The sequence below is a fragment of the Asterias rubens genome, chromosome 5 (genome assembly GCF_902459465.1).
Source record: "Asterias rubens chromosome 5, eAstRub1.3, whole genome shotgun sequence".
NCBI classification, from domain to species: Eukaryota; Metazoa; Echinodermata; class Asteroidea; order Forcipulatida; family Asteriidae; genus Asterias; species Asterias rubens.
The window spans coordinates 12,870,731-12,887,698 of NC_047066.1; the positions used below are offsets into that span (position 1 = coordinate 12,870,731).

General features: G+C 38.2%; 1 protein-coding gene across 1 annotated transcript; it reads right to left on the reverse strand.

The window, feature by feature from the left end:
• Positions 1–8,165: 8,165 nt before the first annotated feature.
• LOC117290188 (protein jagged-1-like) lies at positions 8,166–14,155 on the reverse strand. The gene is made up of 4 exons (XM_033771446.1): positions 13,999–14,155; positions 11,521–11,613; positions 9,259–9,354; positions 8,166–8,269 (listed from the first exon to the last, which is right to left on the reverse strand). Exons 1-4 carry the CDS (start codon positions 14,153–14,155, stop codon positions 8,166–8,168), a joined length of 450 nt encoding a protein of 149 aa, XP_033627337.1.
• Positions 14,156–16,968: the final 2,813 nt, after the last annotated feature.

Consider the following 16,968-nt stretch of genomic DNA (forward strand, 5'->3'; position numbering starts at 1 on the left):
TTCAGCACTTAGAGAGCGCTCACAGTATCTGACAAAGAAAACAGTGATCACTCTTAAAAATTAATCATGGCAGTACAAACTTACTCATCACTTTATAGTGATATAAATTAGTTGTGGACTATTTTAATATCAGTTGTTTATCCACCAAAATTTGAATCTGAGAAGCGTTACTTACAGTAATCTCTCTCAGGATGTGCCTGCCCGCCCATTATTTTTGCAAGGACATAATCGCCCGGATTTTCGGCGATATCTAAAAAAAAAAGAAACGCGACCAATGAACTTTTTACGGTATATATACACATTGAACGATTTCAAAAACCCTTATATTTTCCCAAAAAAAAGTCGTGAAGCGACTCATCAACATGGACCAGTAACTCAATGGGTCTCACGTTTTGGTCATGCTAGTTTCTTTCAATGTTATTTTTCTTGATAAGCAGTTCAATTATTACCAGATATAATCACACCGAAAGAATTTCTTTACTACATTGTTATCTTAAATTTAAAAGATTGTTTTTCATAAATAACACAAATAACGTTTCTACTAAATACACTTCAACGGCAACACTACTGTTACTTTAAGTATAATTTTCTTGCATTTACGTGCATTCATCAAACAACAATGCGCAGTTAAAAGTGCAATGAATTTTTACCTCCGTTTTACGAATAAAAGACAAGTGACCATTTAAAAGAGCAATATAAGTGAATAATACACATTGTTCTGAGCCCAAAACAGGTTTTTTTTTTCACTGAGAGCAGCCAATACTATAAGCTTTGTTTATTTTGTATATTATTCTTGTACCCTTTGTACTCCAAACATCACTTGTATTTGAATGTGTTCAACCCGCGAGTATTGGATGACACTGCATTATGAATGGCGTTTGATACTTCATAATGAATATTCATCACTATGGACCGTTCACATCAGATTGAGTCTCATACAAAGAAATAAAAGCCTCACTAATTATGTATGCTGTCATTCATTTCCACTTGTTGATGGGTTTTAAAAGTTTCAAAGTCAGAGCTAAATTGTTTACCCCCCCCCCCCCCCCCCCCCCCCCGCCCGGCATAGTTAACGGGTATAATTTAACTACGTAGTTAACTATTCCCCTTCATTACACATGACGTTTTGCTGAGGATGAACTTAAAGACCTAAAATAAAAGACCTAAATATTAAAAAGGTCCGGGGAAAAATTTTGTTTTCCTAAAACATACACCAATGCAATGTTATGAAATTATTACATTTTAAACTTTAGCATTACAACTACTGAATACAATAAGGATTTCCATCCATGAAGTTAATAAGTAATATCTATAAAACAAATATTTATAATCATAAACTGGGGAAATGTACGGAGAACAGTAATAACGATATTAATAAATACAAAAATTCTTCAAATTAAAAACAGAAATTGATTAATTTTTTGTTTAATAGTAGGCTACTTGAGATTTTGACCCCCCCCCCTGACTCCATAGAAGCCTTTGGCTCTAATAATAATTATTGTATTCATTTTTACAAGAACATATTACTTGACAACAATTAGCTAATCATCCTACAACACAACACTTCTTCCGATGATTTGTAAATTGTCTACAAATCCAGACGCATCTGTTACCTACAGGATTCGTTTTCGATCAAGCAAACAAATACAATACATTGATAGAAGTCTTAAAATACTTCACAGTGCTGTTTTGATTCCGATGCGACTGTTGGCTTTTGTTGGAACTGAGCATTCTATATTTCCGATGGGCTTGCTCTAACAGAAAAGCGCATGGAATATCAAGTTTAAAATGATGGTCACATAAGAATACACTGCAAAAACTGGGGTAAATATTATTGACATTGTGGGTGTTGTCTCAAAGAGATACCGACGACAGAATCAAAACTTAATATCATAGGTTGCTTAAAACAAAAATAAAACTCTTTCTTTATAAATTGTTGTTATGGTGTTAAAATCATTGTGTACATTTTAATCCTTTTCTATATATACATGTAAGTGGCATTACAAATGGTGTAAGCTTTAAAAGTTCAGATTCTGCAGTGAGGCAGAAAGTATCCTCTTTATTAAAGAGACACGTTGCATTGGATCGGACGAGTTGGTCTACAAAAGCGTTTGTAACCGTTTGTTATGAAATGCATATGGTTAGAAAGATGTTTTAAAAGTAGAATATAATGATCCACACAAGTATCGCTCAAAATTGCGAAATAACACGGTCGGCCATGTATGGGAGTTAAAATTTTGACTCTTAATAAATGGCCAACCGCGTTAGTCAACGAGGTAAAAAGAAAACCACGCAATTTCGAGGCATGTTTGTGTAGATCATTGTATTCTACTTTTACAACATCTTTCTACCCATAATTATGCACACTCTGAAAACAAAAATGTCTCTAATGTTAATATTGGTTAATTTGTTTCGTGGCTTTATAAACCAACGAGCGACTGTGCACTCTTTTAGAGGGGTTTCACTCCAGGAAAGGAGTCCACTCGAAAAGGAGTTGTCCTTCATATGGCTCTTCAAATAGTGCCTTTTCACTATTTTGCATTTAGAGAGTAAGTATGAAAATATAACATCTTTGACAGCTCATTTTCGAAACCATTATTTGACGTATAAATTTCCACACGTGCAGGTTGAGTCAATGAGCGAGCCGCCATTGGCACAATCTTGGGTAGTCAAGGCACACTCTGTATAAATTAAAGGCAAAGTGGACACTGTTGGTAATTAATCACAATAATTATTATCATAAAACCTTACTGGATTACGAGTAATGGGGAGTGGTTGGTAGTATAAAACATTCTGAACAATGGCTCCCTCTGAAGTAATGTAGCTTTCGAGAGAGAAGTAATTTTCAACGAATTTGGTTTCGAAACCTCAGATTTCTCGAAATCAAGCATCTGACAGCGTACAACTTTGTGTTGACAAAGGTGTTTTTTTTTATTTCATTATTATCTCGCAACTTCAACGACCGATTGAGCTCAAATTTTCACAGGCTTGTTAATTTGTATATAAGATGTGATACACGAAGTGGAGGCCTTTGTACAATACTGTTTACCGAAAGTGTCCAATGGCTTTAAGCACGTAGAGAGCTACTTCGTGAAAACGTTGACGGTAAGTTTAACACCCTAATGCAGCGAGGCAGAAATACTCTCTGATTTATTGAGCATACCACCATTCTCACAGTTAGTTAGTTTATGCACAATATTCAAATCAAATCCCTTCAAAGTACCAATTCTAAAGATGGTCGGCAGCTCCATGTTTCTCAACAGAATTTTGTAAAAATTTTGGTTAAAGACACCGGACACTATTGGTAACTGTCAAAGACCAGTCTTCTCACTTGGTGTATCTCAACATATGCATAACATAACAAACCCGTGACAATTTGAGCTCAATAGGTCATCAAAGTTGCAAGATATTAATGAAAGAAAAAACAACCTTGTCACACGAAGTTTTGTGCTTTCAGATGCTTGATTTCGAGACCTCAAAATTCTAAACTTGAGGTCTCGAAATCAAATTCGTGGAAAATTACTTCTTTTTCGAAACTATGTCACTTCAGAGAGAGCCGTTTCTCACAATGTTTTATACTATCAACCTCTCCCAAATAATCATTATTTTGACTAATTACCAATAGTGTCCACTGGCATCACCAAGTGATGTTTATGCTGATAATTATTTTGAGTAATTACCAATAGTGTCCACTGCCTTTTAAGAATAATTATGCCTTGGCAACGAAGCATGTTTTTAGTTTTAAATGTTCACGTATTACATTTTTCGAGAAAGGTCCACGAAATATGAAAGCTAGAAGAAAATTAATTGTTGACTGCGGCCACCCAGTCCCTTACTCTTGTATTGTTTGACAAACTATGTTTTCTTCTTAAACAAACAAATAATATAATAATTATGCACCAATTTGATATACGGAACTTGTAAAACAAAAAAAAATAAAAAATGAAATGAACTCAATATCGCAGGTTTTTCCCATCCAGTGTTCGTGACATGTGCACGTGCAGGTTGTTTTATCGAGGACACAATCATTCTTACAGTCTGTCAATGCACACTCTGCAAACAAAATTATCTTTCGATGGTAAATAATTTGTTAACAGCATTTCGAGGCTTTGAAGTCCGTCCGTAAAGACTGGACTGCTGGATTTGTGGCCATGTTTAGTAAAGACAATCAGTAATGTTAGTTTATTGTTGTAGAGCTTTGTGGAGTACTGCCTCACTTTAAAAAGTTTATTGTTTTTATAAAAAGATGATAAACCATCCAGAGACTGTGCACTGCTGCATTAATTCCTTGTTATTTTGAGTTTTGTTTACAAAAGAGATGACAGTTTTGACACATTGCATGGTGCATCAGTTAAGTTTCTATCGGCAGTGAAAAGGGAGAATTTTAATAGGAGACTTTCCAACGCTAGGTGGCAGCAGACATACCGGGTAAATTTCCATTGTTTACGTAGTTCTGAACATGCGCATAATTCTGAGAACGATGGATTTACCCGGTAAGTCTGCTGCCCTCTATCGTCACAGAAAGTCTCCCATAGGATTCCCTTCACAATTACAGCAATTGAAGTGGGTCTTTGGTGTGTCACTCTGAGGAGCTAAAAGGTTATTGTTGGACGAGCCTGTCAGGTTTTTTTTCTTTTTCTTCAGAAGAACTTCGGACCCATCCTGGTTTTTGCGAGTTGAAAGCGGGTACCAACCGCATCACTGGCCGCCGCATTCATTCGCAAACGGGCACTGCAACCCTCAGAAAACATTCTTTTTTTTTTTCTTTTTTTTATTCAAACGTTTGTTGTGAACAAAATCCAAACCAAACCATTAAGTAAAATTTCTCTAAATGGGTCAGCATCTCAATGTTTCTCACCGAAAGCGATGAAGATCATACTCACCAGTACAGGTGTTTCCCATCCAATTCCCTGTGCAAGTGCACTTGCAGGCCGATGTGGTGTCACTGAGCGAGCCGCCATGCGCACAATCTTTATCCGTCTTCAATGCACACTCTGTATTAATTTACAAACAAAACTATCTCTCGAACGTAACTTGTTAATAAAATTAACATTACGGTACACGTAGAATATAATGATCCACACAAAACATGCCTCGAAATTGCACGATTTTCCTTTTATGTCGTGAAAGCTACACCGTCGGCCATTTTGTGGAGTTCGCAAAGTGTAAGGAAAACCGTGCTATTTCGAGGCATTTTTGTGTGGATCATTATATTCTACTGTTGACTTATCAATCTCACCATATGCATTTCATAACAAACGGTTTCAAACGCTTTTCAAAGACCAAATCGCCCGATCCAAGGCAACGTGTTCCTTCTAACCCGGTGTGGCGGTTTCAGTCTTCCGCCGTGTTCGGTTTTCCGGGTGACGTAGCCGGACATTTAACCACGTTGTTCGAACGGTTTAAGCTTTCCGGCGTGTTCATATTTCCGGGTGACGTAGCCTGACAAAAATACCACCGCAAGTACCCTGGCGAGTACTGTAGTTCTCTCAGTGACCCCAAATTGTTTATTATTACGATTCTTTTCTGTTTAGCCACATTCTCTTGCCCCATCTTTACATGTATTCATGCGTACAACTTTAAGCAGGTCACACTGCTTGTGCCACACCAAATTCTCTCATACGATCCACGCGTTCGCCGCTCGTTGTACTCGTGGACACCGCCATGACAGCTACCGGAGAGTAACACGGATGACTCAATACAGCACAAAAAAATTTACCAATTTTGCTTGCTGTGCGCAGGCATCGCATGACGTAATGTTACCGTATTTGGTCATTCGGAAAACACGGCGGAAAGTTGAAACCGCCACACCTGTTTATAGTCGGTCGCGCGATGGAAATCTTGCGCGCAATCCTAAGACTGAGGCCTAAAAACCGTGTCTTTTTATGATCGCGCGTCAAGATTTCCATCGCCCGACCATCGCGCGACCGACTATAACTCGGCCTTTAAGGACCATGAGTCATGACTTTCTACTTACTACCAGCACAATCATTTCCCATCCATTGTTTCGGGCATGTACACTTGCAGGTTGCTGCATCGAGCGTACCGCCATTCTCACAGCCATCAGTCAATGCACACTCTTGAAACAATTGTCTCTTCAGGGTAAACGATGGCTAATATAAATAAAAGCCGTCTGGAGACTGGACTACTACAGACATTGTGTGTTTATGAGTAACGAAAACCAGCAAACCTGTTGTTTCAGATGTAGTGTCTTGTGGAGTACTGCTTTTTCACGAAACTTATTATTTTTACGAAATTTATGATAATTTTAAACACATTTAAAGGCAGTGGACACTATTGGTAATTATTCAAAATAATTATTAGCATAAAACCTTTCTTGAGCACGAGTAATGGAGAGAGGTTGACGGTACAAAACATTGTTATAAACGGCTCCCTCTGAAGTGCCATAGTTTAGCACTTGAGGTCTCGAAATCAACCATCTAAACGCACACAATTCGTGTGACAAGGTTGTTTTTTTCTTTCATTATTATCTCGCAAGTTTGATGACCGATTGAGCTCAAATTTTCACAGGTTTGTTATGTTATGCATATGTTGAGATATACCAACTGTGAAGGCTAGTCTTTGACAGTTACCGATAGTGTCCACTGCCTTTAATTCATGGATTAGCAGTCAAGTTTCTGTTGACGTTGATAACATTGACTGACATGGGATTCATTTAACAATAAGGGCAACAGTGAGTGGGTCTTTGGTGTGTCACTCCGGGGAGTAATGACGCTACAGTTAACAAACGACTCATGCTGAGAAACTGAAATACGAGTCATGGTTTCTCAGAGTCAATTGTAAAATTTCTCAAAATGGCCAGCAGCTCTTTGCTACTCACCCACGGTTATTATGATCATTAATACTGGATTGTTTTACCAATTCATGACCATACATGTAAATATGACGATCATACTCACCATTACATGTGTTTCCCGTCCAATTCCCTATGCAAGTACACGTGCAGGCCGGTGTGACACTGAGCAAGCCGCCATGCGCACAGTCCGCATTAGTCTTCAATGTACACTCTGAATTAATTAATTTACAAACAAAATCATCTCTCGAACGTAAATTGTAAATAAATTAATATCAATTGCCTTGAGCCTAGGATGCAAGAAGTTAATGTCAATATACCTGACACATTGCAAGGTGGAGTATGTTAAAGGAACACGTTGTCTTGTATTGGTCGAGTTGGTCTTTAAAATGCGTTTGAAACCGTTTGTTATGAAATGCATATATGGTTAAAAAGATGTTTTTAAAGTAGAATATAATGATCCACACAAATGTACCTCGAAAATGCACGGTTTTCCCTTAAAGGATTTGGGTACTTTTTCAAAATGTCCATATAATTACATTAAACTTACAGGATTTGAAGATAATGATAGTGGAAAGCTTCCCTTCAAATATTACGTGCTGAGGTGCTGTAGTTTTTGAGAAATGAGTAAAACAATGTCATGAAAATACGTTTGTAAATGATTAAAATAACGTTCGTCTCATGAGACGAAAATTATTTTCATGACATTGTTTTACTCATTTCCCAACAACAACTCATTATTCAACTAATCGAGGGCTTGCATTTTTAACGTTCTCGTTTTTGTTCTGGTTATCGAAACCCACGTGACTGGGCCTTAAAGCAGGTTGGCTCTTTGATCACCTTTGGCATCATAGTTATTTATGTTATTTTACATCACAGGCTCTAAAACGTAACTATGGTCGTTTTCGAAACAACAGCTTGGGCTGTCACATATTTGTACAGCCCGCAAGCCTGAGCCGTGGTTTCGAAAACAGCCTTAATGTCAAATTATATGTTTGTTTCGGTGCAACCCAACCAGTTGGAGCGAGTGCACAAAACCATGCTCTTATCACGTCGAACAACTTGTTCGGTAGAAATATAGGTTGTTTGAACACCCTAAGGTGTACCTGTGATTCCTATTTTGGTATCCAGGAAACACTCACCACGGTGTAACTTTTACACTCCGGTTTTTGGAGTGAGGCAGAAGTACTCTCATCAGGTACAAACGGTTAAAACTATTTTGAAGATTTATCTTTATTTTCTTCTTGAGCAATATAAATTGAGCAATTAGAATGAAACAAATAATAATTGAATATGCAACATTTTGGAAGAAGGAAATCAATCTTGGAAAATGTAATTAAGAAGGGACTTTCTACTCACCAGTACAGGTATTTCCCATCCACTCTTTCGGGCATATACACGTACAGGTTGTCTCATTGAGCGTACCGCCATTACCACAGCCAGTCAATTCACACTCTGGAAAACAAATTGTCTGAAATGTTAATAGTTGTTAGCAACATTATGCTATATAGAGACTGGACTGCTGCAGTTAGTCCGTGTTAGTAAATACCATCAACAAACTTAGTTTTTCCTTGTAGTGTCTTGTAATGCCTTTACATAAAGATAGACAAATTTACAAAAGAGATGATAGATTTTTCATATTGGGTGGTGGAATATCAGCAAAGTTTCTATAAAACGGTGAAAAGGAGAGCATTGCCATAGGATTCCCTCCGCAATTTCGGCACTTGTTAGTGGGCCGTGTCAATCTTGGAAGTTAGGGGTAGGGTTTGAGAAAGCAACGCAAACCTGTCACGTTTTTTTTCCAGAAGAACTTTAAATCCATTATGAGGTGACAGCTGCAGTGCTTTTCACTGAAAGTTGTTAAGCTATTTTTCCCGAGTATTTTACCTATATACATCCTACATGTAAGTGGTTAAAGACACTGGACACTATTGGTAATTGACAAATACCAGTCTTCTCAAGTTCTAAACTTGACGTCTCGAAATCAAATTTTGTGGAAAATTACTTCTTTCTCGAAAACTACTCCACTTCAGAGGGAGCCGTTTCTCACAATGTTTTATACTACTAACCTCTCCCCATTACTCGTTACCAAGTAAGGTTTTATGCTAACACTTGTTTTGAGTAATTACCAATAGTGCCAACTGCCTTTAAGTTTGCCTTGGCTGTGTGTCACTATGAAGAGTTATGGGGTAGGGTTTTGGAAAGCAAAGAAAACCTGACATGATTTTTTTTTCAGAAGAACTTCGAATCCATCCAGGTTTTTGCGAGGTGAAAGAGGGTACCAACCGCATCACTGGCCGCCGCATTCATTCGCAAACGGGCACTGCAACCCCCAGAAAACTTAGAAACTACTCCTGCATCATGCATTCTTGGTTTTTTGTTTAGATTCAAATGTACCAGTTAGGAATAAGAAACGCAAGCTTGGAAAAGGAAAAAACACTTACCAGCACATGTATTCCCCATCCACTGTTTCGGGCATGTGCACGTGCAGGTTGCTTCATTGAAGGTACCGTTATTCTCACAGCCAGTCAATGCACACTCTGAAAATAATAGTCTCTTGAGAATGAATATTATTAACAACATGTCATGGATGTAATGAATGGACAACTGCAGTAAATTCGTAAGTAACGAAAGACGGGAAACTTAAAGGCGGTGAACACTTTGGGTATTGTCAAAGACCAGTCTTCTCAATTGGTGTAGCTCAACATACGCAAAAAATAACAAACCTGTGAAAATTTGAGCAAAATTGGTGGTCGAAGCTGCGAGATAATAATATAAGAAAAAACACCCTTGTCACACGAAGTTTTCTGATGCGTTTTCCTTGTTTTCTGATGCTTGATTTCGAGACCTCAAAATCTATTTATGAGGTCTCGAAATCACATTCTAATATTTTAGTGGAGAAAACAATTACCTTTTTCTCAAACACTATACGTTACTTCAGAGGGAGCCGTTACTTGCAAGGTTTTATACTATAAACAGATCTACATTGCTTGTTACCAAATACATTTTTATGCTAACAATTATTTTGAGTAATTTCCAATAGTGTGTGCCTTTAAGATATTGCTTTAAGATATTACTGCCTATAAATAGCGTGAATTATCATTTTATACAACCAAATATAATGAGACTTTACACATTGTTAAAGGAACATTGGATCGGGCGAGTTAGTCTATAAAAAGTGTTAACAGTGTGATATAGAATGCATATCGTTGGAAAGATGTTTTAAAAGTAGAATACAACGACGCACACAATATTATGCCTCGAAATTGCAAGGTTTTCCTATACTTTGCGAACTAAGTCGCTCGGCTATTTTGTGGAGTCTAAAACTTTACAACTTAATATTTGAATTACTGTTTATTGAGGTTAGTAAGTTATGTATTGATTGATCAGATGATTAAGTTAATTAATCTATTCTTCACTCAAAATGAGATTTCCAAAAGATCCCGTTATTTTTATTCCCAAAAGTGCACAGCCCGATATCATAAAAAAACGAGCATGTCATAATTTTTTATTCAAAACAGTCTAAGCCGCTTATTAACGGAAAGTGCATCCTTTGTACTTTTTTGACATTAATTTACCAATTACCAGTAAACCAATTACTATACAGCGGAAACCTTGAAAATGGTTTAATTGTGTTTTGTTCACATTCAAAGCGAAAGAAACTCATTTAAGGTAACTGTAGACATTATTCCCTTTGAGGATTGGCACAGGTATTAAGAATAATTATCACTGAGACTTCGTATTTTAACCGACCATTAATTTTGTTTTTCGATAACTGTTGCACAAATCCTTTACTTATCCTTTTAGATAGTAGTAAGGGATATTTAGATGGGAGGCAAGGCCATTAATTCGGTTCGGTAAAACGTAGCAGGACTGAGTCCCCATATCGGGGGTGAAAATGGTTGCCCTCATCTCTGAACCTTTGCAGAATGTTAATTTACTAAGTTGGTGTAGGCCTGAACGATACAAAATTCTTTTTTTTTTATCTTATTAGAGAGAAAATCTAACTTCGTTTTTTCTAAATGAGCAAAATTCAAACAAATAAAATAATACACAATTTATACACTGAATATTCTGCTTGTGTGAACTTTCCACACTTTTCCCATTTGAAAGTCGTGTGGGGCACTGCAAATTCTGCCCATATGGGATTGCCCACATTTTGGCCATATGATAGCCATAATATGGGCCACATCATATTCTGCCCATGCGTATTAACTGTCAATTATTTCCCCCATTGGATACCCATGTGGGTGTTTGCATATTCTACCATATTGGATTGCTCATTTTTTCCTCATATGGAGTACAACATATTCTGCCCTTACAAGGTGTGGGGAACATCTTTACATGGGCTAGCCCATCTTTGTCCCATATTGGACCCTTAACGGAATAATAAATAGACCCCGGCCGATAATGCCCAGATACTTCCCATGTGGGCCCCGAATGGGCTTTTCTGGAAAGGTTTAATCAACGTTTGTTTTAGGTTTTCCTGCTGGGTAAATTTTAGGTTAATAAAATAATGTTTTGTTAATCAACGGACTCGCAGGTATTGACTATTTATCTATTTGTGGTTAATGTGGGGTAATTGTTGGGTATAATTAAGGGAAGCAAACGGGTTGTCCATTGGAACTAGACCCGTCCAATCAGTTTGTTTTCTTCTCATCTAGGTTTATTTATTACTTTATTTTTGTTCTGATTGCGGTACTTACCAGTACATGTTTTGCCGGTCCAGGTTTGAGCACAGGAACAATGGCAAGGATCGTCTATGAATGTACCACCGTGTTCACACGTCAGGAAACAATCTGACAGAGTAGGAAGTACCGATAATGACAGTCATTTTATGACAAAGTACTTTATGACGAAGTACAAAAAAGAGAAATAAATTTACAAACGGATCACATCATTTCAAAAAGGACAGTAAATCAAAGATGAGCAACCTTATGCAAACTTGTTGCAAGTGATTCATATTACTGTTATTATTAGTTTAAGAACGGGCTTCCTTTCAAGATTGTCTATGGTGAGGACCATTGTGAACATAGTAGTACAAGACCGTCTTATAGTGAGGACCTTTTGTGAACATAGTAGTACAAGGCCGTCTTATGGTGAGGACCTTTTGTGAACATAGTAGTACAAGGCCGTCTTATGGTGAGGACCTTTTGTGAACATAGTAGTACAAGGCCGTCTTATGGTGAGGACCTTTTGTGAACATAGTAGTACAAGACCGTCTTATGGTGAGGACCTTTTGTGAACATAGTAGTACAAGACCGTCTTATGGTGAGGACCTTTTGTGAACATAGTAGTACAAGACCGTCTTATGGTGAGGACCTTTTGTGAACATAGTAGTACAAGGCCGTCTTATGGTGAGGACCTTTTGTGAACATAGTAGTACAAGGCCGTCTTATGGTGAGGACCTTTTGTGAACATAGTAGTACAAGACCGTCTTATGGTGAGGACCTTTTGTGAACATAGTAGTACAAGGCCGTCTTATGGTGAGGACCTTTTGTGAACATAGTAGTACAAGGCCGTCTTATGGTGAGGACCTTTTGTGAACATAGTAGTACAAGGCCGTCTTATGGTGAGGACCTTTAGTGAACAAAGTAGTACAAGACCGTCTTATGGTGAGGACCTTTTGTGAACATAGTAGTACAAGGCCGTCTTATGGTGAGGACCTTTGTGAACATAGTAGTACAAGGCCGTCTTATGGTGAGGACCTTTAGTGAACAAAGTAGTACAAGACCGTCTTATGGTGAGGACCTTTTGTGAACATAGTAGTACAAGGCCGTCTTATGGTGAGGACCTTTAGTGAACAAAGTAGTACAAGACCGTCTTATGGTGAGGACCTTTTGTGAACATAGTAGTACAAGGCCGTCTTATGGTGAGGACCTTTTGTGAACATAGTAGTACAAGGCCGTCTTATGGTGAGGACCTTTTGTGAACATAGTAGTACAAGGCCGTCTTATGGTGAGGACCTTTTGTGAACATAGTAGTACAAGACCGTCTTATGGTGAGGACCTTTTGTGAACATAGTAGTACAAGACCGTCTTATGGTGAGGACCTTTTGTGAACATAGTAGTACAAGACCGTCTTATGGTGAGGACCTTTTGTGAACATAGTAGTACAAGGCCGTCTTATGGTGAGGACCTTTTGTGAACATAGTGGTACAAGACCGTCTTATGGTGAGGACCTTTTGTGAACATAGTAGTACAAGGCCGTCTTATGGTGAGGACCTTTTGTGAACATAGTAGTACAAGGCCGTCTTATGGTGAGGACCTTTTGTGAACATAGTAGTACAAGACCGTCTTATGGTGAGGACCTTTTGTGAACATAGTAGTACAAGACCGTCTTATGGTGAGGACCTTTTGTGAACATAGTAGTACAAGACCGTCTTATGGTGAGGACCTTTTGTGAACATAGTAGTACAAGACCGTCTTATGGTGAGGACCTTTTGTGAACATAGTAGTACAAGACCGTCTTATGGTGAGGACCTTTTGTGAACATAGTAGTACAAGGCCGTCTTATGGTGAGGACCTTTTGTGAACATAGTGGTACAAGACCGTCTTATGGTGAGGACCTTTTGTGAACATAGTAGTACAAGACCGTCTTATGGTGAGGACCTTTTGTGAACATAGTAGTACAAGACCGTCTTATGGTGAGGACCTTTTGTGAACATAGTAGTACAAGACCGTCTTATGGTGAGGACCTTTTGTGAACATAGTAGTACAAGACCGTCTTAGCCCTATTTGAACCAAAAAGGGGCACAGTGTGCCAACATCATTGTACATTGTAACGTTTAACGCTGCTAGCAACCACCACAACGTGTGAATGTTTTGCTGAAAATATCATTCACAACTTTGGATCAAAAATTTGAAGTTACTTTCAAATACAATTAGTTTTTCAACGTCATCATGCAGAAATTGCAAGGTGAAATGTACATGCGGCAAGTTTTATGGAAAAAACGCCCACGAACATTCGAAAATCTTTAGGACCTGCTGTGTTGTGCCCCTCTCGTGAATCCAAAACAACAAGCTAATGTGTTCACTATGTAATTGTTTGTAGTCCACCTATGTTCCATACTTGCCAAGAAGTAACCATATTGTGTTCCACTCATCGTCCATACCGAGATTAATCTCTCAATTTGTATCTAATTGATTAGTGCGTATTGATTAGTTTGTATCTAAGCTACTCACTTTCACAATCGAAGTAGTTGAATATTTCAAAGTCGAGATCTGTGAAGAGAGGGCGATCGGTGTAAAACGGATCAAACCCTCTCTCGGGTGTATACGTGTTCATGCCCCCAGGGTAGATGCTGGTACACTGGCATCGTATGCGGTGATTTAACGGCATGACCCACCGTATAATGCCGTTCTCCTTGGGGTTTGGTTCCCTCCCGAAGCTGCAACTAAATGCTATAATGGGTGTGAACCCATACCAGCATGCTTGAACAAAAAACAGACAATGTTTTTGGAGTTTCAAATGATATGTTGATGCAGGTAGAGTAGTGTACAAAGGCTCGACATGTTGGAATGATAGACTTAATATTTAGTGGTAATGACAGAAGGATGAAGTATTCAAAGACTGTTTTACGTTCAAGCAACATGGAGACATGATGCCTCGTCGATCGGTTGTTTTTGTATTTCGCTGTCGCTGTCACTGGGTTGCTTTCATTGTCGGTGTCATAGATGCTGTCGCTGTCATTGTCGATGTCGATGTCGACGTCGCTGTCATTGATGCGGTCGCTGTCAGTGTCGTTGTCATGGCACGGTCAGTGTCGCTGTCATTGCCGCTGTCATTAACGCTGTCACTGTCGCTGTCGCTGTTACTGTCGCTCTTTGTGATGGCGAAATCTTGATTCTTCCGCCGCCTCCTAGTATTATTCAAAGTTATCGCCATCTTAAAGAGGAGCTCTTTAAGGCATATTTAAATGATGTGATGCAGTCATTTCTCTATAGGTAATTCCCTTATGAAAGTGGACATAAAATGCCCGTCATTTCAGATCGTTGTACATGTATTACCTTAATATTTCCCCATTCCCTAATCCATAATACTGATCCGCAATACCTTTCCCCCATGAACATTTCTTAACGCGTTTTTGATAACTGCGTAAAATATGAACGAATAATTAAAATCATGTTCCAAAAGGCTAGAAATATAGACTTACCGATAGCCAAAGCGATGATGAAGCTAACCCACTGCGTGCTGTGCATCTTCCTATTTCTATCGGCGTCCTAGACACCAGTAAGTTACGCCAAATTAATCCTCCAACAAACGTTCAATGAATAAACACAGCGAATAGAAAAACAACTACGCGTAGAACTCACACAGTTTTATCAGTAACTGCGACACACGAAACACGTCACCTTCTCAGCCAGCAATCTGGCAATACTAGAGTGTCCATGGTCTTTTAAGTATCTCTGCATGGCGCTGACTTTGGGCGTTGCCTTTTGACGACGCGCCGACCAATCGACGAACAACATTAATTAGCGGTAGGTGAAATTTACTAGTAGTCCGGAAAATCCATCGCATACGCCGAGTAGAAAGGGCAGGATAATTACTGCAATTACCAGATTGATAACAGGTCCATTATTTGATCCCTAATTCACATTCAGACCCGTATGGGAGACTTTTGAACGCTAGGTGGCAGCAGTTTTTCAGGTTAATTTCCATTGTATATGTTAGTCTTGAGCAGGCGAACTTCAGGTAGAATAACAAATCAGAAATAAATCAGTCCAGTCAATTTGCACCCCCAAAAACAACCGGCAATAAGTGTTCAATAAAGTACTCATGTTTTGGCTGAAAACTGTACTTAGTTTTGTTGTGAACTTTATATTTGTGTACGTAAACAAAATGCGCGCATCTGACGTCATGAGAAGTAGAAAAAAAATAAATCTGAATTAATATTAATGTTAGTGTTTACCTATACACCGATGTGTGTTAGCACTGAATACTCAGTACTTTCCCGAGTCCTGTGAATAAAAGAAAAAATATCACAGGCATTTTTACTCGAAAAAAGAGGGAAAATAAAAAATGTGACTTTGACAAGCATCAAAACATACATAATTATTTCTCACCACACAGTTTGTTGTTACTGCAGTAAGAACAAAAAATGGTGCAAAACATCACAATGCAAAACATCACAACATCACAATGCAAAACATCACAACTAAATATCTTTAGCTTTCCCCCGATCTTTGTAAGGCTGTTTTTCCTAGAGCTGATGTGAAGTCCAGTCATTCATTTGGGTAAAGAAAGTCTCTCGACCAGATCGACCAGATCACTCGAGATCATAAAGGAGAGCAACACACTCCTCAGTTTACATCTTGTTGATTTCATAATCTAAATCAACCGCATGGTCGACTTTCCGGTATAACATAATGAAACCCTTCATTACAAGTACTTGGGTTTTGTGCAATTTTATTTATTTGTGATCACAAAAACGAAACTTACTTACAAAATAGCACAGTGACTAAAAACACTCTCATACAAAAAAATGATTTAATATTATAATAAGTAAGTGTTTTCAAGACCCAGTCTCGGCCAGTTTTACAGGATTTGTAGAGCTGACAAAATAGTCGGACACAGTGTTCGTGTTTTGTGTGATCAACCATTATGCATGAGAAAACAAACCTGTGCAATTTCGAGATCAATTGGTCATCGAGGTCACAAGAAATAGTTTGTGGTTTTCAAACCTCAAGTTTATTATCACGCGTGATAAAAACTGTTGTTTTACTAATTTCTCAGAAACGAAAGCATTTGAGGCAAAATATTTAAATTCTTTTAAAAATAAGATCGAGCAGCTCTTTAACAAATCTTAGCAAGAATAGAACCGGAATAAAACATGTGAAAATGTACTTGAAAAAACGATCAGTTTTAAAAGCAAAACTGTGGACATTTGTGAAGGCTTGCAGAAACCCCCCCCCCCCCCCTTCTCTAATCATTTAAAAAACAAAAATATAAACACCCGGATATATTATATACGTTAACCAACTGTTAAAGGCAGTAGACACTATTGGTAGTTACTCAAAATAATTATTATCATTAAATCTTTCTTGATTACGAGTAATGGGGAGACGTTGATAGTATAAAACATTGTGAGAAACAGCTCCCTCTGACGTGACGTAGTTTTCGAGTAGAAAAAAAGTAAGTTTCCACGAATTAGA

Coding starts and splice junctions, on each gene's coding strand:
- LOC117290188 (XM_033771446.1), bottom strand. CDS start 14,155: ATGCCGTTAAATCACCGCATACGATGCCAGTGTACCAGCATCTACCCT. Junction 11,614..13,998: donor CAACTACTTCGATTGTGAAA/GTGAGTAGCTTA, acceptor CTACTCTGTCAG/ATTGTTTCCTGACGTGTGAA. Junction 8,270..9,258: donor GATGGGGAATACATGTGCTG/GTAAGTGTTTTT, acceptor TTTGTTTTCCAG/AGTGTGAATTGACTGGCTGT.